Source organism: Saccharomyces kudriavzevii, assembly GCF_947243775.1.
Source record: "Saccharomyces kudriavzevii IFO 1802 strain IFO1802 genome assembly, chromosome: 7".
In the NCBI taxonomy this organism is placed as follows: Eukaryota; Fungi; Ascomycota; class Saccharomycetes; order Saccharomycetales; family Saccharomycetaceae; genus Saccharomyces; species Saccharomyces kudriavzevii.
Genome location: NC_079278.1, coordinates 852,159 through 876,618, shown reverse-complemented (window position 1 = coordinate 876,618; position 24,460 = coordinate 852,159). Strand labels below are relative to the sequence as shown.

At 39.5% G+C, this 24,460-nt stretch overlaps 11 protein-coding genes and 2 non-coding genes across 13 annotated transcripts; 10 read left to right on the top strand and 3 right to left on the bottom strand.

Annotated features, from left to right (window-relative positions):
* Positions 1–508: 508 nt before the first annotated feature.
* UBR1 (E3 ubiquitin-protein ligase UBR1) lies at positions 509–6,361 on the top strand (the record flags this gene model as incomplete). The annotated part of the gene is made up of 1 exon (XM_056228207.1): positions 509–6,361. One exon carries the CDS (start codon positions 509–511, stop codon positions 6,359–6,361), a length of 5,853 nt encoding a protein of 1,950 aa, XP_056087951.1.
* Positions 6,362–6,783: 422 nt separating this feature from the next.
* Positions 6,784–7,233, top strand: QCR9 (ubiquinol--cytochrome-c reductase subunit 9; the record flags this gene model as incomplete). Its single annotated transcript, XM_056228206.1, has 2 exons — positions 6,784–6,786; positions 7,033–7,233. The coding sequence occupies 2 exons, from the start codon at positions 6,784–6,786 to the stop codon at positions 7,231–7,233; spliced, it is 204 nt and encodes a 67-aa protein (XP_056087950.1).
* Positions 7,234–7,680: 447 nt separating this feature from the next.
* Positions 7,681–7,998, bottom strand: TIM13 (protein translocase subunit TIM13; the record flags this gene model as incomplete). Its single annotated transcript, XM_056228205.1, has 1 exon — positions 7,681–7,998. The coding sequence occupies one exon, from the start codon at positions 7,996–7,998 to the stop codon at positions 7,681–7,683; it is 318 nt and encodes a 105-aa protein (XP_056087949.1).
* A 1,526-nt stretch (positions 7,999–9,524) lies between these two features.
* On the top strand, positions 9,525–10,070 carry SKDI07G4340 (uncharacterized protein; the record flags this gene model as incomplete). The annotated part of the gene is made up of 1 exon (XM_056228203.1): positions 9,525–10,070. One exon carries the CDS (start codon positions 9,525–9,527, stop codon positions 10,068–10,070), a length of 546 nt encoding a protein of 181 aa, XP_056087948.1.
* A 130-nt stretch (positions 10,071–10,200) lies between these two features.
* Skdi_7.trna33L lies at positions 10,201–10,315 on the top strand. The gene is made up of 2 exons: positions 10,201–10,238; positions 10,272–10,315. It is a non-coding gene; the product is annotated as a tRNA-Leu (tRNA).
* Positions 10,316–11,378: 1,063 nt separating this feature from the next.
* Positions 11,379–12,416, top strand: RNR4 (ribonucleotide-diphosphate reductase subunit RNR4; the record flags this gene model as incomplete). Its single annotated transcript, XM_056228202.1, has 1 exon — positions 11,379–12,416. One exon carries the CDS (start codon positions 11,379–11,381, stop codon positions 12,414–12,416), a length of 1,038 nt encoding a protein of 345 aa, XP_056087947.1.
* Positions 12,417–12,734: 318 nt separating this feature from the next.
* On the top strand, positions 12,735–13,943 carry OKP1 (Okp1p; the record flags this gene model as incomplete). Its single annotated transcript, XM_056228201.1, has 1 exon — positions 12,735–13,943. The coding sequence occupies one exon, from the start codon at positions 12,735–12,737 to the stop codon at positions 13,941–13,943; it is 1,209 nt and encodes a 402-aa protein (XP_056087946.1).
* Positions 13,944–14,367: 424 nt separating this feature from the next.
* PBP1 (Pbp1p) lies at positions 14,368–16,536 on the top strand (the record flags this gene model as incomplete). The annotated part of the gene is made up of 1 exon (XM_056228200.1): positions 14,368–16,536. One exon carries the CDS (start codon positions 14,368–14,370, stop codon positions 16,534–16,536), a length of 2,169 nt encoding a protein of 722 aa, XP_056087945.1.
* A 501-nt stretch (positions 16,537–17,037) lies between these two features.
* On the top strand, positions 17,038–18,645 carry ATF2 (alcohol O-acetyltransferase; the record flags this gene model as incomplete). Its single annotated transcript, XM_056228199.1, has 1 exon — positions 17,038–18,645. One exon carries the CDS (start codon positions 17,038–17,040, stop codon positions 18,643–18,645), a length of 1,608 nt encoding a protein of 535 aa, XP_056087944.1.
* Positions 18,646–19,044: 399 nt separating this feature from the next.
* On the top strand, positions 19,045–20,535 carry ERG1 (squalene monooxygenase; the record flags this gene model as incomplete). Its single annotated transcript, XM_056228198.1, has 1 exon — positions 19,045–20,535. One exon carries the CDS (start codon positions 19,045–19,047, stop codon positions 20,533–20,535), a length of 1,491 nt encoding a protein of 496 aa, XP_056087943.1.
* Positions 20,536–21,143: 608 nt separating this feature from the next.
* On the top strand, positions 21,144–21,587 carry CBP4 (Cbp4p; the record flags this gene model as incomplete). The annotated part of the gene is made up of 1 exon (XM_056228197.1): positions 21,144–21,587. The coding sequence occupies one exon, from the start codon at positions 21,144–21,146 to the stop codon at positions 21,585–21,587; it is 444 nt and encodes a 147-aa protein (XP_056087942.1).
* A 156-nt stretch (positions 21,588–21,743) lies between these two features.
* Skdi_7.trna32G lies at positions 21,744–21,814 on the bottom strand. The gene has a single exon. It is a non-coding gene; the product is annotated as a tRNA-Gly (tRNA).
* A 1,368-nt stretch (positions 21,815–23,182) lies between these two features.
* RBG2 (Rbg2p) lies at positions 23,183–24,289 on the bottom strand (the record flags this gene model as incomplete). Its single annotated transcript, XM_056228196.1, has 1 exon — positions 23,183–24,289. One exon carries the CDS (start codon positions 24,287–24,289, stop codon positions 23,183–23,185), a length of 1,107 nt encoding a protein of 368 aa, XP_056087941.1.
* Positions 24,290–24,460: the final 171 nt, after the last annotated feature.

Sequence of the window (24,460 nt, the reverse complement as noted above, 5' to 3'; positions counted from 1 at the left end):
ATAAATGCTACAAGAACCCATCACCGGGTAAACACAAAAAATGAGATGCGACGGCTTTTTTCTCTTTGTTTTACGATTGAATTCGATTTGCAAAAAGTGGTCAAAAAGGTAATCATCTAGTGGCAAACAGTGGCAAACAAAACTAACGATCGAGTGTTAAAGCGTGGGTGTACTTTGAAAAAGAAAGCCAAATTCATTTTATTGCTAGACCGTTTTTCATTCTGCTTTGATAGTACTGCTGTAATCCTCATCAACTTAATTTTTTTTTTTTGATTTTGCATACATATAGCGTGAGATTGAGCATTTGGCAAAAGCAAAACTATTTTACTAGTAGCGCATTGCTTTCTTTGCTCTCCTCATAGGAATATTTCGTTGGATTTTCTTTCTCCCCCCCTTTTCGTCGAATCTTCGGACAAAGGTAATTGAAGTTCCCTGTATCTTCCAGCTTTCTATTTTCTACTAAGATCGCACCATAACAGATCACACACATTACAGGAGGAAAGCCAGTATGCTTTTAACCGATGAAAACCTAGGATCTTTACAAGGTCACATTAGGAGAACTTTAAGATCTATCCATAACCTTCCCTATTTTAAGTTTACAAGAGGCCCTACTGAAAGGGCTGATATGAGCAGAGCCCTGAAGGAATTCATCTATAGGTATTTATATTTCATCATCTCTAATGACGGCAAAGAATTGCCTACTCTATTTAATGCTCATCCGAAACAAAAATTAACTAATCCGGAACTTGCTATTTTCCCTGAAAGTCTGGAAGATGCTGTGGACGTTGATAAGATAACATCTCAGGGGACCTTTCCCTTTTATAAGATAAATGAATCTAAAGTAGGTGACGTCCATAAACATACCGGTAGGAACTGTGGGAGAAAGTTCAAGATTGGAGAACCACTTTATAGATGCCATGAATGTGGCTGTGATGATACTTGTGTGCTTTGCATCCACTGTTTCAATCCAAAAGACCACGTAAATCATCACGTTTGTACCGATATTTGTTCCGAATTTACTAGTGGAATTTGTGATTGTGGTGATGAAGAAGCTTGGAATTCTCCGCTTCATTGTAAAGCTGAAGAACAGGAAAACAATACTTCGGGAAGCCCTACTACTGAAAATAGTATAAAAGAAGATGTGTGGAATGATGCAACAAATATCGTACTGGTAGAATTGGTTCTTTCTGAAGTATTTGACTATTTTATTGATGTATTCAACCAGAATATTGAACCTCTGCCCACAATACAAAAAGATATCACTATCAAATTGAGAGAAATGACACAACAAGGCAAGATGTATGAAAGGGCTCAGTTTCTAAACGACTTAAAATATGAAAATGACTACATGTTTGATGGAACAACAACGGCAAAGACAAGTCCTTCCAATAGCCCTGAAGCATCTCCATCGCTCGCAAAAATTGATCCTGAGAATTATACCGTGATAATATACAATGACGAATATCATAACTATTCTCAGGCCACCACTGCCCTGAGGCAAGGTGTTCCAGACAATGTACATATTGATCTATTAACTTCCAGGATCGACGGGGAAGGTCGAGCAATGCTGAAATGTTCACAAGACCTATCGTCTGTTCTAGGCGGATTTTTCGCCGTTCAAACGAACGGTTTGAGTGCCACTTTAACATCATGGTCTGAATATCTTCATCAAGAAGCTTGTAAGTATATTATTCTATGGATTACACACTGCTTAAATATACCAAATTCCTCCTTCCAGAATACTTTTAGAAACATGATGGGCAAGACTCTGTGCTCAGAATATTTAAATGCTACGGAATGTCGCGACATGACACCGGTAGTGGAGAAATACTTCAGCAACAAGTTTGACAAGAGTGATCCTTACAGATATATCGATTTATCCATTCTTGCCGACGGCAACCAAATTCCCCTAGGCCATCATAAAATTCTGCCTGAATCAAGTACTCATTCACTTTCCACACTAATAAATGACGTAGAAACGCCAAAATCAAGAGTATACTCTAATACAAGACTACAGCACATTTTATATTTTGATAACAGATATTGGAAAAGGCTGAGAAAAGATATTCAAAACGTAATCATACCCACGTTAGCCTCTTCAACTCTATACAAACCCATTTTTTGTCAACAAGTTGTTGAAATATTCAATCACATTACAAGGTCAGTGGCATATATGGATAGAGAACCCCAGTTAACAGCTATAAGAGAGTGTGTCGTACAACTCTTTACGTGCCCTACAAACGCCAGAAGTATTTTTGAAAATCAAAGCTTTTTGGATATTGTTTGGTCAATCATAGATATCTTCAAAGAGTTTTGTAAGGTTGAGGGCGGTGTCCTGATTTGGCAGAAAGTTCAAAAAAGCAATCTCACGAAGAGTTACAGTATATCATTCAAACAGGGTTTGTATACAGTAGAAACTCTATTAAGTAAGGTACATGATCCTAGTATTCCATTAAGACCAAGGGAAATGATATCTTTATTGACTCTTTGTAAGCTCTTTAATGGAGCTTGGAAGATCAAACGTAAGGAAGGGGAACATGTTCTTCATGAAGATCAAAATTTCATCTCGTACTTGGAATACACCACTTCAATTTACAGTATCATCCAAACAGCAGAAAAAGTTGATGAAAAATCAAATGGTTCTATTGAATCAAAACTATATCTAAACGCCATTAGAATTATCAGTTCATTTTTAGGTAATAGGTCTTTGACTTATAAATTGACGTCTGATTCACATGAGATTATTAAATTTAGTGTAAGTCATGAAAGAGTTGCATTTATGAACCCTCTGCAAACAATGCTTTCATTTCTAATTGAGAAAGTTTCCCTAGAGGATGCATATGAAGCTTTAGAAGGTTGTTCAGATTTTTTGAAAATATCAGATTTCTCTTTAAGATCAGTAGTTTTATGTTCTCAGATCGACGTCGGATTTTGGGTAAGGAACGGAATGTCTGTGTTACATCAAGCATCGTATTATAAGAACAATCCAGAGTTGGGATCCTATTCCAGGGATATACATTTGAACCAATTAGCTCTTCTCTGGGAGCGTGATGACATTCCGAGAATAATATACAATATCCTTGATAGATGGGAACTGCTAGATTGGTTTACAGGCGAACGTGAGTATCAACACACGGTATACGAGGATAAAATCTCATTCATAATTCAACAATTCATTGCCTTCATTTATCAGATATTGACTGAAAGACAATATTTTAAGAACTTTTCCTCATCAAAGGAGAGAAGAATGGATCAAATTAAAAACTCAATCATTTATAACCTTTACATGAAGCCTTTTTCTTACTCAAAGTTATTAAGATCTGTCCCCGATTATTTGTCCGAAGACACTACCGAATTTGATGAGGCTCTTGAAGAAGTTTCTGTTTTTGTTGAACCTAAAGGCTTAGCGGACAATGGTGTCTTCAAGTTAAAGGCAAGTTTGTATGCAAAAGTTGATCCATTGAAATTGCTAAATTTAGAAAATGAATTTGAGAGTAGCGCAACCATTATCAAAACACATTTGGCTAAGAACAAAGAGGAAATACCGAAAGTTGTACTCATACCTCAAGTCTCTATAAAACAGTTAGATAAAGATGCTGTCAATTTAGGTGCCTTCACAAGAAACACGGTATTTGCCAAAGTGGTCTATAAGTTGCTTCAGGTATGCTTGGATATGGAAGACAGCACTTTTTTGAATGAGTTACTACATTTAATTCATGGTATATTTAAGGATGATGAATTAATAAACGGGAAAAACTCCATACCAGAAGCTTATTTGTCAAAGCCCATATGCAATTTATTATTAAGCATTGCCAATGCTGAATCTGAAGTATTTTCTGAAAGTATTGTCCGTAAGGCCGATTATTTATTAGAGAAAATGATAATAAAAAAGCCAGATGAACTTTTCGAATCATTAATTACCAGTTTTGGTAGCCAATATGTTAACGATTATAAAGATAAAAAACTACGCCAAGGAGTTAATCTGCAAGAGACGGAAAAGGAACGTAAAAGAAGACTGGCGAAGAAACACCAGGCAAGACTCCTGGCTAAGTTCAATAATCAACAAACTAAATTCATGAAGGAGCACGAGTCTGAATTTGATGAACAAGATAATGACGTTGATATGGTCGGTGAAAAGGTATACGAATCAGAGGACTTTACCTGCGCGCTCTGTCAAGATTCCAGTTCTACTGATTTTTTTGTGATACCTGCCTATCATGATCAAACTCCGATATTTAGACCTGGTAATATTCTCAACCCTAAGGAGTTTATGCCCGTATGGGACGGTTTCTACAATGATGATGAAAAACAAGCTTTCATCGATGATGATGCCTTGGAGGCTTTGAAAGAAAATGGTAATTATGGATCTAGGAAAGTATTTGTATCCTGTAATCACCACATTCATCATAACTGTTTCAAAAGATATGTTCAAAAAAAAAGATTTTCTTCGAACGCATTTATATGTCCTTTGTGTCAAACATTTTCAAACTGTACTTTACCTCTTTGTCAGACTTCAAAGGCAAATACTGGCTTATCTTTAGATACTTTTTTGAAATCAGAACTCTCTTTGGACATACTTTCGAGGCTATTCAAACCTTTCACAGAAGAGGATTATCGTACGATAAATTCCATATTTTCATTAATGATATCCCAATGCCAAGGCTTTGATAAAGTGGTAAGAAAACAAGTCAATTTTACGCAAAAGGATGTTTCCTTGGTTCTGAGTGTTCACTGGGCAAATACAATTTCAATGCTAGAGGTTTCTTCTAGATTAGAAAAACCACACAGCATTTCGTTTTTCAGAAATAGAGAACAGAAATATAAGACATTGAAAAATATTTTAGTTTGCATCATGTTATTCACTTTTGTCATAGGCAAACCAAGCATGGAATTCGAACCATATCCGCAAAAATCTGGCACCGTATGGAACCAAAACCAACTTTTCCAATATGTCGTTCGCAATGTCTTATTTTCTCCAGTTTCATTCCGGGAAACCGTTACCGAGGCTTTGACAGCTTTCTGTAAACAGTTTCTAAGTGACTTTTTCAAGGGTCTTCCTGATGCAGAAAGAGCGGCCACACTGTATGTTGAAGCAACAAGTATAGGAGATGTTTTTGAGGTAGATGAACGTACCCTCTTCGCGCTGAAGAGCATATCTGGCGTACGAATGGAAGGTTCAGAATCTCAGGCCGTTATTTATGATTTAGCCTACACTTCCCTGTTGAAAAGTCTTCTGCCTACAATTAGAAGGTGCCTGGTCTTTGTCAAAGTACTACATGAATTGATGAAGGATTCTGAAAATGAAACAATGATTATCAATGGCCTTGAAGTTGAGGAGGAACTGGAATTCGAAGACATTCCGGGGTTTGTTAATAAAGCATTGGAGATGATTACCGAAAAGAAATCATTAGTCGATCTCTTGAAGTCTGAACATTCCGTTGTACTATCACACCCATATTTGGAGAAGATCCCATATGAGTACTGCGGTATTATAAAATTGATAGATTTATCAAAATATTTGAATACTTACGTTACTCAGTCCAAAGAAATCAAGTTACGTGAAGAGCGGTCCCAACGTACAAAAAATGCCGGTAATCGATTGGATTTCAAAATATGTTTGACATGCGGTGTCAAAGTGCATTTAAGAGCAGATCGCCATGAAATAACTAAGCATTTGAACAAGAACTGCTTCAAGTCATTTGGTGCCTTTTTAATGCCAAATTCGAGTGAAGTATGTCTTCATTTGACGCAGCCTCCCTCCAACATTTTTATATCAGCTCCATACTTAAATTCACACGGTGAAGTTGGTAGAAATGCTATGAGAAGAGGTGATTTAACCACCTTAAACTTGAAAAGATATGAGCACTTGAATAGATTATGGATTAATAATGAAATCCCCGGGTATATCAGTAGAGTAATGGGTGATGAATTTCGAGTGACGATACTTTCTAACGGCTTCTTATTTGCATTCAATAGAGAACCAAGACCACGAAGAGTGCCTCCAACAGATGGAGATGATGAAGATATGGAGGAAGGAGAAGAAGGTGGGTTTACAGAAGAAAATGATGATATGGATTTAGATGATGAAACCGGTCAGGCCGCCAACTTATTTGGGGTTGATGCAGGGGGCATTGCTGATGGTGGAGTCCGTGATTTTTTCCAATTCTTTGAGAATTTCAGAAACACTCTTCAACCGCAGGGGAATGGTGATGACAACGTAACTCAAAATCCACCACCAATATTACAGTTTTTGGGGCCTCAATTTGATGGAGCCACTATCATAAGAAATACAAATCCAAGAAATCTCGATGAGGATGACTCTGATGAGAATGACGACTCTGATGAACGTGAGATTTGGTAGATATTGTTCTGGGCCCGTCCTAGTCTGTTTTCCGGTAGATCATTTTCGTATATAAACTTATACATTTTTAAACATTTACGCTTCGATTAACTTCCATTTTTGTCACAGAGGAGGGAGCTTAAAATCAAGTGGAAACACTTCAACGTAACTATTAAGTTATTCATTTCCACTAAGTTTACTCTGGGTTCATCGGTTGGTATTACTATCGTTGAGGACGAACCAATCAAATGCGGGGAAGTCAGGGCCGAAAGAATTCTGGAGCCTAAAAATTGCTTAATCCCTGGGCTTTCCCTAAGGGCATCCCCTCTGTGAACACGAACTTAACAGTTATATTTAATGTCTGTGGTAGTTACTGAGGACATATGGCAAAACTGATTTATTATCGTTAAGCGATTCGATAAGCAACAAAGATATAGGCTAAAATGGTATGTTTAAACTGTAAAACTCCTGCTGTGCAATCGAGACTAAACCTTTTCTCCGTTGGATGACCTTTGGCAAGGCTTCAAAGTGATTTAAGAACCAATTTTTCAGGAACTTTTCTTCAATAAATTTGAAAACGTCGAAGATATGCATCACAGTTCGGGGAAAGTGTCGAAACTGACGCCGGCAGTACACAGGACAAGTTGTGTGCTTCTCATCCAGATTACTAACAAAGCATGAACCATGTGTAGTCCTTCTCATCAATTTATAAAACCTTTTTCAAACGGAACGCCGTTTATGTTGGTACCATTTTTGCTGGTGCCTTTGTTTTCCAAACTGTATTTGATACTGCCATTACCTCGTGGTACGAGAATCATAATAAGGGGAAATTATGGAAAGACGTCAAGGCTCGAATAGCCGCAGGTGACGGAGACGATGACGACGATGAATAAAAGTCTTCTGTCTTTCTCTTTCTCTCAAGGTATCCATATGGTTCCCGTCCTATTTATCATCATTATTCTGGCTGGTTGTTTATGATTTACTCAACCCTCATAAAGGCACTTAAATTCGTATTTTTGATATAAGATATGTTTTGCCAAAGCACATCTGAAAATCCAGAATGGAAATAGACACAAAACAAACCTCTGTCTGGCAGACGTTAGTTCGAAAAATATTTATAGTAATTTTTATATTCTACAAAAGAAACAAACAAAGATTAGAAAAGACTCGAATTTTATCATTCATACATTTTGTATATATACTAATACCCCGCAGGTATAAAACTGTGTTGCTCCTTAGAATGATAAAAGATAGCGGAATGTACGTTTTTCATTTTCGTTTAATATTCTATGTACAAGTAACGGTATATAATTTGCAGTGAAGTAAGCCTGGCTATGTGTTCAAATCTCGCCAGAAGCAGAGGCGTTTTGGATTCTAGAGATGTAAGCCTTTGATATGACATTCCAACTTCTCATATATTTTGCTAAGCACTGGTCAATACATGCGTCATTCCGGGAACTATAAGGAGAATTTAGGCATTTTTCAAAACAGTTTTCAGAAATTTTGTTTACCAATTCAGTCGCATTAGCCACAGCCAGTTCTTGAGAAATTTGGTTCTTTAGTTCCTTAGCTATAGGGTTTGACGCAGTCCTAGCATTTGTAGACGCTTCCTTTTGTTGAGATGGTGCCCCTCCGCCAAAGATAGATGATAGACCCATTTTCTGGTTATATAAACTTATCTATTGCCGTTAAATGGAAGTTAACTGCTTTTACACCTTGACAGCAATTCGGGTCTCAACTTGTTTTATTGATATGTAAATTTTAAAGCCTGGGAAATTTTGGTCTTTCGGTAACTCCAGAAAACAAGAGCACCGGAAAGCAAAAGAAGAGAGAACAGCGAAAAAATAGTGAAAACTACTTCGCCGAGAAGATATAGAACGCATTGCTGTGTTTTCACTAATTTATATATCATATACACACTTCCATTCAGAAAGTACACTTCATTACGTGAGTACAATCTTTCGATTTAACAAGGGAACTGAGCCTCTCACTCAGCTTGCGCCAGCCTTTTTCTCTCTCCCGATTGAATATGGAGTATCAATCCACCGCATAAATTGGTAGCTTCATGCAGGGCATCAGCATATCAGTCTAACCTAGATTCGGGGTTAGACAGCTGGTTTATATATAGGTCACTAAGACATGAAGGAGCGTCAGATTAGGATGAGTGCCATATCTGTGCTGCGGAAAGAAGTCACCTAAAAAGGATCGCCCAAGGTGTTTTTGTCAACTCCGGAAAAACGAGTAGGGGACAATTTTAATATTTCTCTTCTGTTTGAAACCGTAAATGCACTCCACGAGTTTTCAAGGCAAGTTAAATGACAAAATCGACTATTACGCCGCCTATCTTGATAAATAATCTTGACAGCATTTTTTTCGCGATCCTATTCACTGCACTGCTCAGACGGTCTTTCCAAAGCATTAAAAGATATTATTTATGAGCGCTGCGATATGTGATGCAGGGGACGATTACTCTCTTCGTGAAGTTCCCAATAAATAAAACTTTTGTATATAAGGTTGCAACGCGCTGATGGTTAAAAGTATCTTGTAAAAAGTAACGTCACAACCTACGTTAACGCTGTTTCCTGTCATGGTTGAAACAGGATAACTACCTGAGACGCCAACGGCTACGACTGAGTCGCAGCTGAAACAACTACCTAAAAGAGAAGCCGCCAACTGTATCTGAAACAAGCTAAGATCCACTTCCATAAATAGCCGATAACAAGCAATATATTTAAATGGTAGTATCTCGCAGATCATGAGATAGATTAAATACATAGAAATAGGACAACAAGAGTTGCTTCAGATCTGAAGTATTCTTAACTTTTTGAAAAGCAAGTTTAGAACGTGACAATTGGTAGCGCCGCTAGGACTTGAAGGTTGATGATATCGTAGAGAGTGTACCGGTTGTACTAAGGAGATAACTTAGGAACAAGGAAGCAGGTAGACACGGGATAGTTGGACTGATTCGTGAAGAGACATGGCTGAGGGAACACATGCGAAGTCTTTCAGAGGAGATCAAGACGCATCCGAATTAAACGATTTCTTGGACATTTTGGAAACTAAAACTGTCATGAAATCGATTCGATCTGACCATGAAAAGAATCCATCTTTTTAGCGAATAATCTTACTGGCGAAGCTAGTAAGTGGATTTTTAGAGTATCAGCGCGGTAAGGACCTTTCATAAATGCTCTATACCACTTTTACCAATGATTTGCGCGTGCACTTCTTACAAAGCAGCAGTATACACAGAATAGAGCACGCCTTGAAAAGAATGGCACAAACTGGTAACGTTGGCGATGGTAGTGCGCTGTTCGAGTCATTACGTTTACTATTGCCAACAAATTGTAGATCAGAGTATACCTTGATCAATGGTTACGCCAAGGGCTCGAAAGGGCGGATAAGAAAGGAATTAGCGCCCAGATGCCCCATTACCCTCCATGACGCTAAGGAAACATCTTATCGAGCAGAAACGATAGATGATACGGACATTACATACTCCAATAGACCTCGCCAAGGTTCCCACTCACGCCGATCCAGACGCGATGGAGATCGACAAACCACACGTTTGGTCAAACAAGACTATGTAACAACACTACACCCAATGACTATCAAGGAACCACTAATGGCCAAGCGACGCGAATTCCTAACGAAGTCGGCAAATCATCGCCAGATTGAAATCATTGTTACCCAGTGGGGCCCCTACGAGTATGGTTTCAGGAGACCTCGTTGAATAACTACAGCTGAGCATTCATCGAGCACCGACCGCCGTTAGCAGCAGCGTGTGGAGCAATTAACGGAGTTAGTGAATACCCCCTCCATGGTGTTACCCTGTTTCGACTGTTTTCTTTCATCAAGTTACAGGTTGTTTGGCCGAGCGGTCTAAGGCGCCTGATTCAAGAAAACCTCTTGACCGCAGTTCACTGTGGGAATACTCAGGTATCGTAAGATGCAAGAGTTCGAATCTCTTAGCAACCATTTTTTTTCTAACTCCTGAAGCCGATAAAACATCTGATTTTTCTTGAATCCTCGTGGGGTTTTTACCGTTTCTTTTTTCCTCCATAGAACGCACACTGTAAGCAAAGAAGTGCAAGGGCGAAACGGGGAAAGTCTAGCTTCATAAAACCAAACAAAATAAAAGATGCGTCTTACCTTTTCACGATGTTTACAATTCAAAGAAATTGAGGAATCTGGAGATAAGAACGCGAGGACCACCTGAGCGCCACCAACTACATTGCTATACGACTATCCTGTGTGAGTGTTTACGCGTCTATGTGACTTCGCTTCCAGAGTGGTTGCCATGGCAAACCGCTCATCCGCTCCTTTTCGCCCAAACCAGCAACGAAATATGAGCAAGCCCCACTTCATCCAAGATGGAGGCGCTCGTGTGGTCTGGTCTGCCCGTTCTGCGAGGCTTCTCTTAGCTTAATAAGCATCGTGCGCCTACCTTCGTTTCCCCTTTTGAGGGTGCAACCCCCACACACCACACTAGCGCGTGGCAGCAGGTACGACCACCCAGCACCAAGTGCCGGAAACCTAGCAGTGCAAAAGTTCGCACGCTGGACAGCGCGGTCTTGTGCGCCGCTTTCAGTGTAGAAAAACCACGTTTTGGCAGTTATTGTTCACCACATCGTCTCTTGCCTTCCCGATGGGCGTTGTTGTGGCAACACCATCCTCTTTGCTTACTGTAATCGGTGGACGACGACCGTTCCATCCCTGGTCTCATGGAGCTCTGGCGTATAAAAACGGCGATAGAATCTTCATGTTCCCAAAAGTTCTATTCCTCATCTCCCTCTTTCTTGCTTTTCGTTTCTTTGCTTGTTTATCAAGAAGACTATCAATAGATACATCGGTTCTAACCCCACCTCTGTCCCCTTACACTATCAATTTTCACTTTTTACTCTTTTTTTTTTTTGCAAAAGGCCTTGTCTCGAAACAAAGAAAAATTATCATCGAAAAGGGAAAATAAAATTTGCTAATACAAGAACAGACTTTTAAGCCACACAACAACTCCGCGCGACGCACACAATCAATTACTACAATGGAAGCACACAACCAATTCTTAAAGACTTTCGAGCAGGAACGTCATGATATGAAGGAATCTGAAAAGGATGAAATTCTTTTGATGGAGAACAGCCGTAGATTCGTTATGTTTCCCATCAAATACCACGAAATCTGGGCTGCCTACAAGAAGGTTGAAGCCTCTTTCTGGACTGCGGAGGAAATCGAATTGGCTAAGGACACTGAAGATTTCCAAACATTGACCGAAGACCAAAAGGCCTACATCGGCAACTTGTTGGCTTTGTCGATTTCTTCTGATAACATCGTCAACAAGTACTTGATCGAGAACTTCTCTGCTCAATTGCAAAACCCTGAAGGTAAGAGTTTCTACGGTTTCCAAATTATGATGGAGAATATTTATGCTGAAGTTTACTCCATGATGGTTGATGCCTTTTTCAAGGAGCCTACGAACATTCCACTATTCAAGGAAATCGCAACCTTACCTGAAGTTAAGAATAAGGCCGCTTTCATTGAAAAGTGGATTACAAACGATGACAGTTTGTATGCTGAGAGACTAGTGGCATTCGCCGCTAAGGAAGGTATTTTCCAGGCTGGTAACTACGCTTCCGTGTTCTGGTTGACCAACAAGAACATCCTGCCAGGTTTGACCATGGCCAACAGAAACATCTGTAGAGACAGAGGTGCCTACACTGACTTTTCATGTTTGTTGTTTGCTCATTTGAGAACCAAGCCAAACGTCAAGATCACTGAAAGAATCATCACTGAAGCTGTGGAAATTGAAAAGGAATACTACTCAAACTCTTTGCCAGTAGAAAAATTCGGTATGGACTTGAAGAACATCCACACTTACATAGAATTTGTCGCTGACGGTCTATTACAAGGTTTCGGTAACGAAAAATACTATAACGCCTCCAATCCATTCGAATTCATGGAGGATGTCGCTACCGCCGGTAAGACTACCTTCTTTGAAAAGAGAGTATCCGACTACCAAAAGGCCAGTGACATGTCTAAGTCTGCTACCCCATCCAAGGATATCAACTTTGACGATGACTTTTAAGCCAGCAATAAGGTCCGTTATTTTATTCTTGGCCACTTTTATTTATATATATTTATATATGCCTAGGTGCAGTATAACTAAGCTTAAGTAGAAAAAATTGGAAAGAAACTATAGTTTTTTTTTACATTTACCATAACAACTCTTCCTCCCTTCGTGAAATAACCGTAAGCAGTGTTCCTCTTCTCAAAAGCGCTAATGTTACCCGGCGAGTATCAATGCAGGCTAACTGTTTGCAATCAAAGTCAAGAGGGCAGCGAGTAGGCGTGCTTGTCCCCTCATGTCCACCATCAAAACGGCATCAGAGTGCAAATTTATCGGATGGTGGCTGGTAAAGAGAACTTTTTGGGTAATATTGAAAATGATTCTATGAATAATGATCAGACGATGGGTTCGTCACCCGACGAAAATGCGTCAGAAAGCGATAGCAGCATTCTCACTAATGTGAACGATATAGGGACATTGCGCCTGGACATGCCACCCGAATCGAAAAGCACCCAGTCGAAGAAGTCGCTTTTCTACGAAAACTCTGACGACGCTGAAGAAGAAGAGGATGGGCAACATCGCTATAAAGAAGCCAAACAACTTCGATTTGAAGTAAATAACGGGGTGGTCAGTAAAGGGCAACAGCAGCCGTCAGATGAAGTTACCACAAGTGTGGAAGGTGGCGTGCGGCCTTGGGAATTTGGGAAAGTGATACAGGCAGAATACAGAGAGAGGTTGCCGCACAATTATGAGTTGAAGTATTGGAAAAAGCCTTCCAAAATAATGCTAGAGTCAATATTCCGTTTATTGGAGACGAACACCATAAGCGTTCTTGATTCCGTCTTTGAGAAATACGAGACCGAACTGGAGCAAATGACACATGGTGATGATAATGAGCTCAAGAGGATCTACTCTAAAAAGGAGCGTTTGCTTGAGACAATCGTGTCAAAAATAAACAAGAAACTAAGACAGGCTAAGTTCCCCTCCAGAATATCGGAAAGAGACCTGGATATTGAGTACATTTATTCCAAGAGACAGTTTATTCAAAATCGTTATGCACAAGAACTACAGAATTGCGAGAGATTGGAAACAAATCTTGCGCGTGAACAAAAACTCTTGGAAGAAACCAGGAAGCTGTGCAGAAATTTAAAGACGAGCAACAAAAGGCGACTTACTGAGAAGTTGATACAAAGAGACCTTCACCCGGCACTTAATAAAGCTTTGGAATACACGTACGGTTTGGAATCTAGCAACGGATTTACACAAGCAGAGGGTCAAGTGACCTTTAAAAATGATATCACCGAGCTCAATTTGTTGTTGAACCGTCCCATCAAGAGCACAACCGACATAAGCCTCAACAAAAGAGAAGTGTTATCGCTGCTACCGTCTTTACAAGAATATACGAATACATCACGAGAGCTTAAGGGGACCATGCATGAAATAGTTTCGGACTCTCACGAACAAGAGATCAAAGAGGTGATTGAGCATCGCCAGCGAAACCATCAAAGCGAGACCGAAGAAGATATACGAGAGCGAAGATCGTAACTTCTGTACGTACTATTATGTATATAGCCATCTGGTATATGTAATCATGAAATACACAAATTCCGGGTCACCAAATTTCTCCACAAACTGACCTTAGAAACCCTCGGACGACCACAGCAAACTGTGAAAAACTGAAAAAAAAAAAAAAAAAAAAAAGAAGGAAACAAAGCTCACTTCATTTGGGAGGCACTCTACTTGCTAGTGGACTTTAGCCTTAGTAAGTGAGCCTTAAATTAGCGTCTTCCATTGCATAGATCTTTAAGGAAGGTATAGGATCATTCATTTATCCACGTTTTTTTCTTTCTTTCTATTCAATTTCAGAGAAGGCTTCGATAATCCCGATTGACCTTATAGGGGAAGCAGTAGATTTGTTTGAAAGTTGATTTGAAATAGAAACCAAAAGAACTCGCTATTTTGGAACAGAATGAAGGGAAACTTTAGGAAAAGAGATGGCTCCGCAAACTCGAGAAAGAATGGTAATGTTGACAGCAATTACACCAATGGAGGCGGTTCTAATAATCAAAACAATGGTTCTTTGTTCTATGAAAACGCTGAAACCACAAAACACTTCGAAGACCGTCAAGATTATTTACTAGCCAATAGTATCGGCTCTATTGTCACCGTGACTGTTACTTCTGGTGTGAAGTACACTGGATTATTGGTATCCTGTAATTTGGAGTCCACCAATGGTATCGACGTTGTCCTTAGATTTCCAAGAATGGCTGATTCAGAAGTTAGTAGTTCTGCCGATTATTTGGCTAAAACTTTGGGAGAAACTCTATTGATTCATGGTGAAGATGTCTCTGAGTTGGAACTGAGAAATATTGATTTGTCCCTTGATGAGAAATGGGAAAATTCCAAAGTTCAAGAGGCCACATCTGTCGGAGCAGATAACGAAAAGGATAGGTCTGATGAGGGATTGAATGAAGGTGGTAAATTCAGGACCGATGTTGACATTTCTGGTTCTGGTAGAGAAATTAAGGAGCGTAAGTTAGAGAAATGGACACCTGAAGAAGGCACTGAAAATTTCGATATTAATAAGGGTCAAGCTTTAGAAGATAATTCCACTGCTTGGGACCAATTTGCTGTGAATGAGAAAAAATTTGGTGTGAAGTCGACTTTTGATGAGCATTTGTACACAACAAAGATTAATAAGGATGATCCTAATTACGGGAAGAGGTTGCAAGAAGCAGAAAGAATTGCCAAGGAGATTGAGTCTCAAGGAACTTCGGGTAATATTCATATTGCAGAAGACAGAGGCATCATTATTGATGATTCTGGCTTGGATGAAGAAGACTTATACTCGGGTGTTGATAGAAGAGGCGATGAATTGTTGGCTGCTTTGAAAAGCAACTCCAAACCTAACGCAAGCAAGGGAAATAGATATGTTCCACCCACCTTAAGACAACAACCACATCATATGGATCCAGCAATCATATCTTCAAGTAACTCTAACAACGATGAAAATGTCGCTGCTACTGGTATCACTAGTCCTGCAGAAGCAGAGGCAATAAGAGAAAAAGTTCCACAAAAGAATTCTAAGAGCAAGAAAGGTTTGAGTAACAAGGAAGCTCAAATTGAAGAGTTAAAAAAATTTTCTGAGAAATTTAAAGTTCCTTATGATATGCCAAAGGATATGCCGGAGGTTTTGAAGAGATCAAACTCCATCTTAAAGTCCAATTCTTCCCTCCCACCAAAGCCAGTCAGCAAGGCTCCTTCTGCAAAAATTGGCTCTCCGATAGCTCAGGTCTCTGCCGGGAGAACTGAATCAAGAAGAAGTGGCAGCAACATTTCTCAAGGTCAGTCATCTGCTGGCCACACCAGATCCAGCACTTCATCGAGAAGACGTAATCATGGTTCCTTCTTCGGTGCTAAGAATCCTCATACTAATGACGCTAAGAGAGCAGCGTTCGGAAAAAGCTTCAACATGTTTATCAAATCAAAAGAGGCGCACGATGAAAAGCAAAGAGGGGATGACACCTCCGATAATATGGAACCGTTTTTCATTGAAAAACCTTATTTTACAGCCCCAACTTGGCTAAATACAATTGAAGAATCGTACAAGACATTTTTCCCAGATGAAGATACAGCTATTCAAGAAGCTCAAACGAGGTTCCAACAACGCCAAATGAACTCGATGGGCAATGGAGGACCTGGAATGAACCCAAATATGGGTATGAATATGGGAGGAATGATGGGGTTCCCTATGGGAGGTCCATCAGCATCAGCAAATCCGATGATGAATGGTTTCGCTGCGAATTCGATGGGTATGTACATGCCATTCCAACCACAACCAATGTTTTATCACCCATCAATGCCTCAAATGATGCCAGTTATGGGGAACAATGGGGCTGAAGAAGGAGGAGGAAACATCTCGCCTCACATGCCTACGGGTTTCATGGCAGCTGGCCCTGGCGCACCTATGGGTGCATTTGGATACCCAGGAGGGATGCCGTTCCAGGGGATGATGGGCTCAGGCCCGTCTGGAATGCCAGCAAGTGGTTCGGCAATGCACAGTCATGGCCATGGTAGAAATTATCACCAGACGGCTCACCATGGTCACCATAATAATAGTACTAGTGGCCATAAGTAATGAAAGATGCACACTGAAGAAAAGCAAGATATAGTAATAATTTATGCATTTTATAATATGGTAAATAAATCAGTACTGCTTATCAATAAATGATGGAATTTTTCTTTTTTTTGGGGCAACGTATTGCAATTTTCAATCAATACGCACCACACCATCTTTTCTTTAACAAAATGGCTTTCCTGTTTGAACATAAATCGTCAATACTTCAACCGCTAAAATATCAGGCAATTGATGATTTTTATAAGACGCCGATAGATATTGCGGGATATCACCTGAACGAAAGATGGCAACTTTTCTTTTTTTGTGCTCAGTTTTTCATCAGGTTTCTAAACGAGAGTAAACGATATTATTAAGTTTAACGTTTCTTCGAGAACAGAGCAGTTTCTTACTTAAAAGACAATAACAAATGTGTAGGGCAAATTCCGCACGCAACAGCCATGTTTTCCTATTGTGTAAACGCTCTACTAGATCTTCAAACGAACAAAAAATTGCGGGTGAATTATGGATGATATAGAGGAATACGAACCACACGTCACGCAAGAGTTGATTAATCGTGGCCATGCCAGACGCATGGGTCATTTGGAAAACTATTTTGCTATTCTGTGTAGGCAAAACATGTACTCGAATTTCACGGTTTATGCCGAATTGAACAAGGGCGTTAACAAAAGACATTTACAACTTGCCTTGAGACTACTACTCCAGAAGTATCCAATTCTTGCGCATACAGTTATTCCCAAGAAATACCCTGGCCAAGAAGCGTATTATTCTAGCGAAGAGTATCTGAATAAGCCATTTCCTCAGCATGATTTCATAAAAGTGATTTCTCATCTTGAAGTAGATGACTTAATTATGAACAATCAACCAGAATACAAAGACGCAATCGATAAAATCTCAAGACAATTTGAGAAGGATGATTACAAGGTCACAAGTAGCTTAATCGAATTGATTGCTCCTATAGTCATACCCCTTTGTGACCCGAAAAGACCTAATTGGAGACTGATTTGCTTGCCAAGTAGGAACACTAGCGGGGTTGAAACATGGACTAACTTTGTTTATGTCAGTAACCACTGCGGATCCGATGGTATTAGTGGAACGAATTTTTTCCAAGATTTGGCTCTGTTATTCACGGCGATTGAGGAAAAGGGGTTCGATTATGAGGAACAGATCACTGAAGATAACGTCATCATCAACTATGATGAAGATTACAATGAAATTGCCAAGTTTCCAATACCGATTACCGATCGTATTGACTACAGGCCTGCATTGACATCGATGCCTAGTTTTTTCCTGAAAAACTTCATATATGAGCATTGTACTTTCAAGACTTCCAACAAATCTACAGTCACAGCTAGGCACAATCTCTCCACCAGGGCAAATGCCAGTTACAATCATTTGTTGCATTTCAGCACCGAAGAAACAGAGCAAATCAGAGCGGAAATCAAAAAAAATGTTCATGATGGGTGTACCATTACGCCTTTCATCCAAGCGTGCTTTTTCGTAGCCTTATATAGATACGATAAATTGTTCACAAAATCTTTCTTTGAGTACGGGTTTGATGTAGCCCTTCCAAGCAGCTCAAGAAGATTCTTGCCAAAGGAGGAAGAGTTGAGAGATACCTACAAATACGGCTCCAATGTTGGTGGTACACATTATGCCTATTTGATCTCCTCATTCAACATCCCCGAGGGCGACACCGACAAGTTCTGGAGTCTTGTCGGGTACTATCATGACTGCTTCTTGAAGTCATACGACAATGGAGACCACTTGATTGGCCTTGGAACACTACAGCTGGATTTTATCGTTCAAAACAAGAACTTGGATGAACTGATTGTCAGCTCTTACCTAAACAAACAAAGAGGCGGTGCCATTATCAGTAATACAGGGCTTGTCAGACAAGATACGACCAAGCCGTACTACGTTCAAGATCTAATATTCTCGCAGTCCGCAGGCGCCTTGAGATTTGCGTTTGGCCTAAACGTCTGCTCCACAAACGTGAACGGTATGAACATGGACGTGAGCGCAGTTCAGGGCACTTTACGGGATCGTGGCGAATGGGAATCGTTCTGCAAAGTCTTTTACCAAGCCATCGGCGAATTTGCGTCGCTTTGATGCGATACTGCCGTAGCGGCCTCGTATAGCTCGGCCGAGCTCGTACAAAGGGCAAGCGGTGTATCGGACAGAGCTGATATAACACACACAATACGCTCGTAGTTGATGCATGCCGTGGCTGCTCTCGGTCGGGTATAAGTCTCAGACAATAGTCTTCTTACCTCGCATGTACAATTATTTTGTATTTAATCTATTATATGTTTCTATGCTTTTCTCTATTGTTGTCTGCTTTCTCTTTTCTTGAATTCTTTCTAATCTCAAAATTTTCTTTTTTTTTCACCTGAAAATTATATATATATATATATACATATACCAGAACAATTGTCCAGTATTAAATAATACCGGTTATTTCGAACAATTGAGAAGAATAATTTTAAACATAAAACGAGCGAAAAGGTCATGTCTGCTATTAACGTTGCACCTGAATTGATTAATGCCGATAACACAATTACCTACGACGCTATTGTCATCGGTGCTGGTGTTATCGGTCCATGTGTCGCTACTGGTCTAGCAAGGAAGGGTAAGAAAGTCCTTATCGTTGAGCGTGACTGGGCTATGCCTGACAGAATTGTCGGTGAATTGATGCAACCTGGTGGTGTTAGAGCTTTGAGAAGTTTGGGGATGGTTCAATCCATCAACAACATCGAAGCATACCCTGTTACCGGTTACTCCGTTTTCTACAACGGCGAACAAGTCGACATTCCATATCCTTACAAGGCCGACATTTCTAAGGTTGAGAAATTGAAGGACTTGGTCAAAGACGGTAACGACAAGGTCTTAGAAGATAGCACCATTCACATCAAGGATTACGAGGATGATGAAAGAGAAAGAGGTGTTGCTTTTGTTCACGGTAGATTCTTGAATAACTTGAGAAGTATCACTGCTCAAGAGCCAAACGTTACCAGAGTACAAGGTAATTGTATTGACATTTTGAAAGACGACAAAAACGAGGTTGTAGGTGCCAAAATCGACATCGATGGTCGTGGTAAGGTCGAATTCAAGGCCCACTTGACCTTTGTTTGTGACGGTATCTTTTCCCGTTTCAGGAAAGAATTGCATCCGGACCACGTTCCCACCGTTGGTTCCTCCTTTGTTGGTATGTCTTTGTTCAACGCTAAGAACCCTGCTCCCATGCATGGCCACGTTATCCTAGGTAGCGAGCACATGCCAATCTTGGTTTATCAAATCAGCCCAGAGGAAACAAGAATCCTTTGTGCCTACAACTCTCCAAAGGTGCCAGCAGACATCAAGAGCTGGATGGTTAAGGATGTCCAACCTTTCATTCCAAAGAGTCTACGTCCCTCATTTGACGACGCCGTCAGCCAAGGTAAATTTAGAGCCATGCCAAACTCCTATTTGCCAGCTAGACAAAACGATGTCACTGGTATGTGTGTTATCGGTGATGCCCTAAACATGAGACACCCATTGACCGGTGGTGGTATGACCGTTGGTTTGCATGACGTTGTCTTGCTGATCAAGAAAATTGGCGATCTAGATTTTAGTGACCGTGAAAAGGTCTTGGATGAATTGCTAGACTACCATTTCGAGAGAAAGAGCTACGATTCTGTCATTAACGTCTTATCTGTGGCTTTGTACTCATTATTTGCCGCTGATACTGATAATCTAAAGGCTCTTCAAAAGGGCTGTTTCAAATATTTCCAAAGGGGTGGTGACTGTGTCAATAAGCCCGTTGAATTTTTGTCCGGTGTCTTACCAAAGCCTTTGCAATTGACCAGGGTATTCTTCGCTGTCGCTTTTTACACCATTTATCTGAACATGGAAGAGCGTGGTTTCTTAGGGTTGCCAATGGCTTTATTGGAAGGTATCATGATCTTGATCACAGCTATTAGAGTATTCACTCCATTTTTGTTTGGTGAATTGATCGGTTAATTGTAACCGAGAAAGGAAAAAGGATAAAAACGTCAAGCATAACACCGCATTTTTGTCTTCTTATAGGTGTCAGTTTGGGAGGCTTGTACAGTACATTACGATAAACACATTATATTTTTTATCTTTTATTTATTATTTATTTTACATATTTTTTCAAAAAAAAAACACACATCATTACTATATCGAAGCCCTTGTGATGCTTTCTTTCCATTTGAAGCTTTAGTGAGTTAAGGCAATTCTTAAGATGCACCTCAAGATATGCAGTGATAATCACATCCCACTACTAATTGTCAGTGTTGTTTATTTCTAGTGACATATTGATCGAGATTTTATAATACGGAACATCTAAATTATATGTTATGGCAAGTAAGCTGTTGTGTCGCGTTTCAAGATCCTGGTTTGATGACATCATAACTATAAGAATTTTGTTATTCAACACATCTAAGCTCTTTTAGTTTATTACCATTATTATTTTTTCTAGATCCCTTTTCTTTCCCCCTCATCCCGGGGTATTTCATTGAAGATAAAAACCTACATACAGAAATTAGGCGATAAATCCTGAAGAAGCAGTAACAGCAAAATAAAGACAATATAAGGTTTAGTTAGTCATGGAAAGGCCATTATGGGTACGTTGGTTGAAAGTTTATGCAATCGGTGGTGCCATTATTGGAAGTGGGTTTCTACTTTTCAAGTATACAACACCAACAGATGAACAATTAATCAGCCAGCTTTCCCCTGAGCTACGTTTACAATATGAGCGGGAGAAAAAGCTCCGCCTGTCAGAGCAGCAGGCATTGATGAAGATTGTCAAGGAAACCTCTCAAAGTGACGATCCTATTTGGAAGACAGGACCCCTTCAGTCGCCATGGGAAAGAAATGGTAATAACGTTCAAAGCAGAGACCATTTTGCCAAAGTACGGGCGGAGGAGGTTCAGAAAGAAGAATTAGCCAGAATTAGGAATGAACTGTCGCAATTAAAATCTGAAACCGAGGAGAAGACAAAGGAAATAGTGCAGGATAAGAAAGGTAAAAGTTGGTGGAGAATCTGGTAAATATTTTGCCCAATCTCTGAGAACATAGCTTGAACATACATAATATCGCATGTATCTTATGATTTATTTATTTGTAAATAAGCTTAAAAAATATAATGATTCAATCAGTATATTATTAATCTCATTACTTTCCCAAAGTGATAGAAATCAAAAAGATGCGCAAGCCCGGAATCGAACCGGGGGCCCAACGATGGCAACGTTGGATTTTACCACTAAACCACTTGCGCTTGTTTTTATTAGTTGTACCATGTATGGCTTAGGCTGTACACTGAGTAGCATACCATTTTAGCGCGATTATTGCAACAGGTGGGTCATCATTATTCACATAAATAACCATGGTGATCACCTGAAACTTGCATAATTTATACTGACATATACGCTGTGTATCTTTACATCAACGTCATATCTGTTGTAGATTAGATAATTGGTAAAGGAACCGTTCATACAGTAGGTGTAGTTAAAGTTAAAAATCTATTAGTTGAGTACCAGTTCTGAGTTTCTGTATAAAAATATGAGTGGTCATATTGAACTTGCCGTAAATAGCTGAAGTTACCATTATACGAAATGTATTAAATATGTCCAATCGGCATTTGTTTTGTATCCCTCTTGTGTTGAATGGGAGAGATCTGTTTTTCATTCTTCATTAGAACCACCAATCATTGACAATTAGGTATATAGTATTGTCCACCAAAATCTTATGACAATTGTTGGGGATTTAATTTTGATGAAGTTAATAATGTTATGTATGTAGAATATACTAGAAGTTCTCCTCATAGATTTGGAAGCCCACGGAAAGAGGATCGACAATTTTTACACAATCTTATAATTATTCCTTCCTTCATTTTACACGTCGTTGTTCATAGATCCCATTGCATTATTTTTCCTCCCGTTTCAGGTTCCACTAAATTCGATGACTGTTTGAATCTTATTTTACTGGTCTTAAAGTTTGCGTCATCTTCTCAAGACCGTATATGGTAATCTTCTCGCTATGTGAACGGACATATCAATCTCTTGCGCTAGGAGATGATGGATAGTTGATTATTATTCCAACAGTTTTCCCTTTTTGACGGTGCTAAAATTGAATCTTCTTACTATTATGAAAATGGCATAATGGGATCTCAAAAATTGTCACCCAATTTAACAAGGCATCATTTTTAACCAAGTTTATTGATATTTCTTTATATAAGAAAGGATAAAATGGAACGTCTATTCCATGCACTCTCAATGAATATAGTAATGAGTACACAATACGCTTCAATATACTAAATACGCTTGTCACAAAAATTTCTCATTAATGAGTACATTCAACGAAAATGTTGCCTTATAAGCACCTGAACGATGAATTTAGATCAGAATGTTCTGCAAGAGTCTGTGCTTCACTCTTAAATATATGTTTAGTCTTTATATGAATGAATACATGAAAAGATAACACCCTGTAGACCCGATAGGTCATCTATTTTAGATGGAAGCTATTTGCTCTGATATCTGGAGAGGCATTTGGCTTGTCGTGAATGCATTGTTTACCTTTCACTACAATTATCAATCCTAACTTTGTTCTGTCTCTTCAAAAGCCTTCCTATACCTATTCAGCTGTATCACTTCGCAAATAAAGAAACTACATCTTCATCATCAATCCTGTGATTTAATCCGCACTTCTGAGGAGAATGTTTGGCAGAAGAGCCCCAAACCAATGCATATTTGAACTTATCCTTAAAATCTCTGTGGATACCATGACACAGATCACCAATAGTTGAATTGTTCCTTACCACTAAAGGGTCATCGAACACTGGCCTAATACCTCTTTTTTTTGTATACACACGGCTCAAATTCAATTGATACCAAATCTCTTGAACGACATCTTGTATTCCCAAATCCATTTCGCAGGACATAACTACAGTGTTTGGTTCTCGGGCTAGTTTATCTACTTCTTCTAATGATACTGCATCGATCTTATTGTAAACATAAAGACATTTGACATAATTTCTATGTTGTTCGTTAATAACATCAATAAAATCATCTATAGTACATTCGTCATCCCTCACTAGAACTTCGGCATTGTGGATACGATAATCCCTCAAGATCATTTTGATTGCTTGTTCAGTTAAATTGTTCTTTGGAGGAGAGGCAAATGTAACTTTGACACCACCAGTTTCCTTTTTCTTATAATAAATATTCGGTTTCTCCTTATTCAGCCTGATCCCTACATTTTCCAATTCCTGTTCCAGAGATGCACGCTGGTGTTCACTTTTTGTTGCATCTAAAACCATCAACACTAGGTCGGCCGTTCTTGCGGTTGCGACAACTTGTCTACCACGACCTTTACCTTGCGAGGCACCGTAAATAATACCTGGAAGATCCACGATTTGGATTTCAGCACCTTGGTACTTCAACACACCAGGAACAGAGGTCAAAGTTGTGAACGCATAATGGGCAATTTCAGATTTAGTAGTAGTAATTTTACCTAACAAGGAGGATTTACCCACCGAGGGATAACCTATCAAAACAGCTCTGGCGTCGCCTGACTTGGCAACTTCAAAACCAGATCCGCCTCCGCCACCACTACCAGCTTCGTCTGCCAGCAGTTGCTGCCTATATCTGGCCAGTTTACCCTTTAAAAGACCCAGATGATGTTCTGTGGCCTTATTCTTCTGGGTCCTGGCCATTTCTTCTTCGATGGCTTTAATTTTATCAATGACACCCATTTTTGTAGTTAGTCTCGATGTTGTGGTATTGCTATTCCCTAGTCACATCCAAATATCAAGTACTTCAATTGTGTACTAACTTTCTTAACGACTGAGTTTGTATCTCATCGCTATTATCACGAAAATTTTCACGACGGGTAACCATTGGGTATTTTATTATTTGAAAGAGTA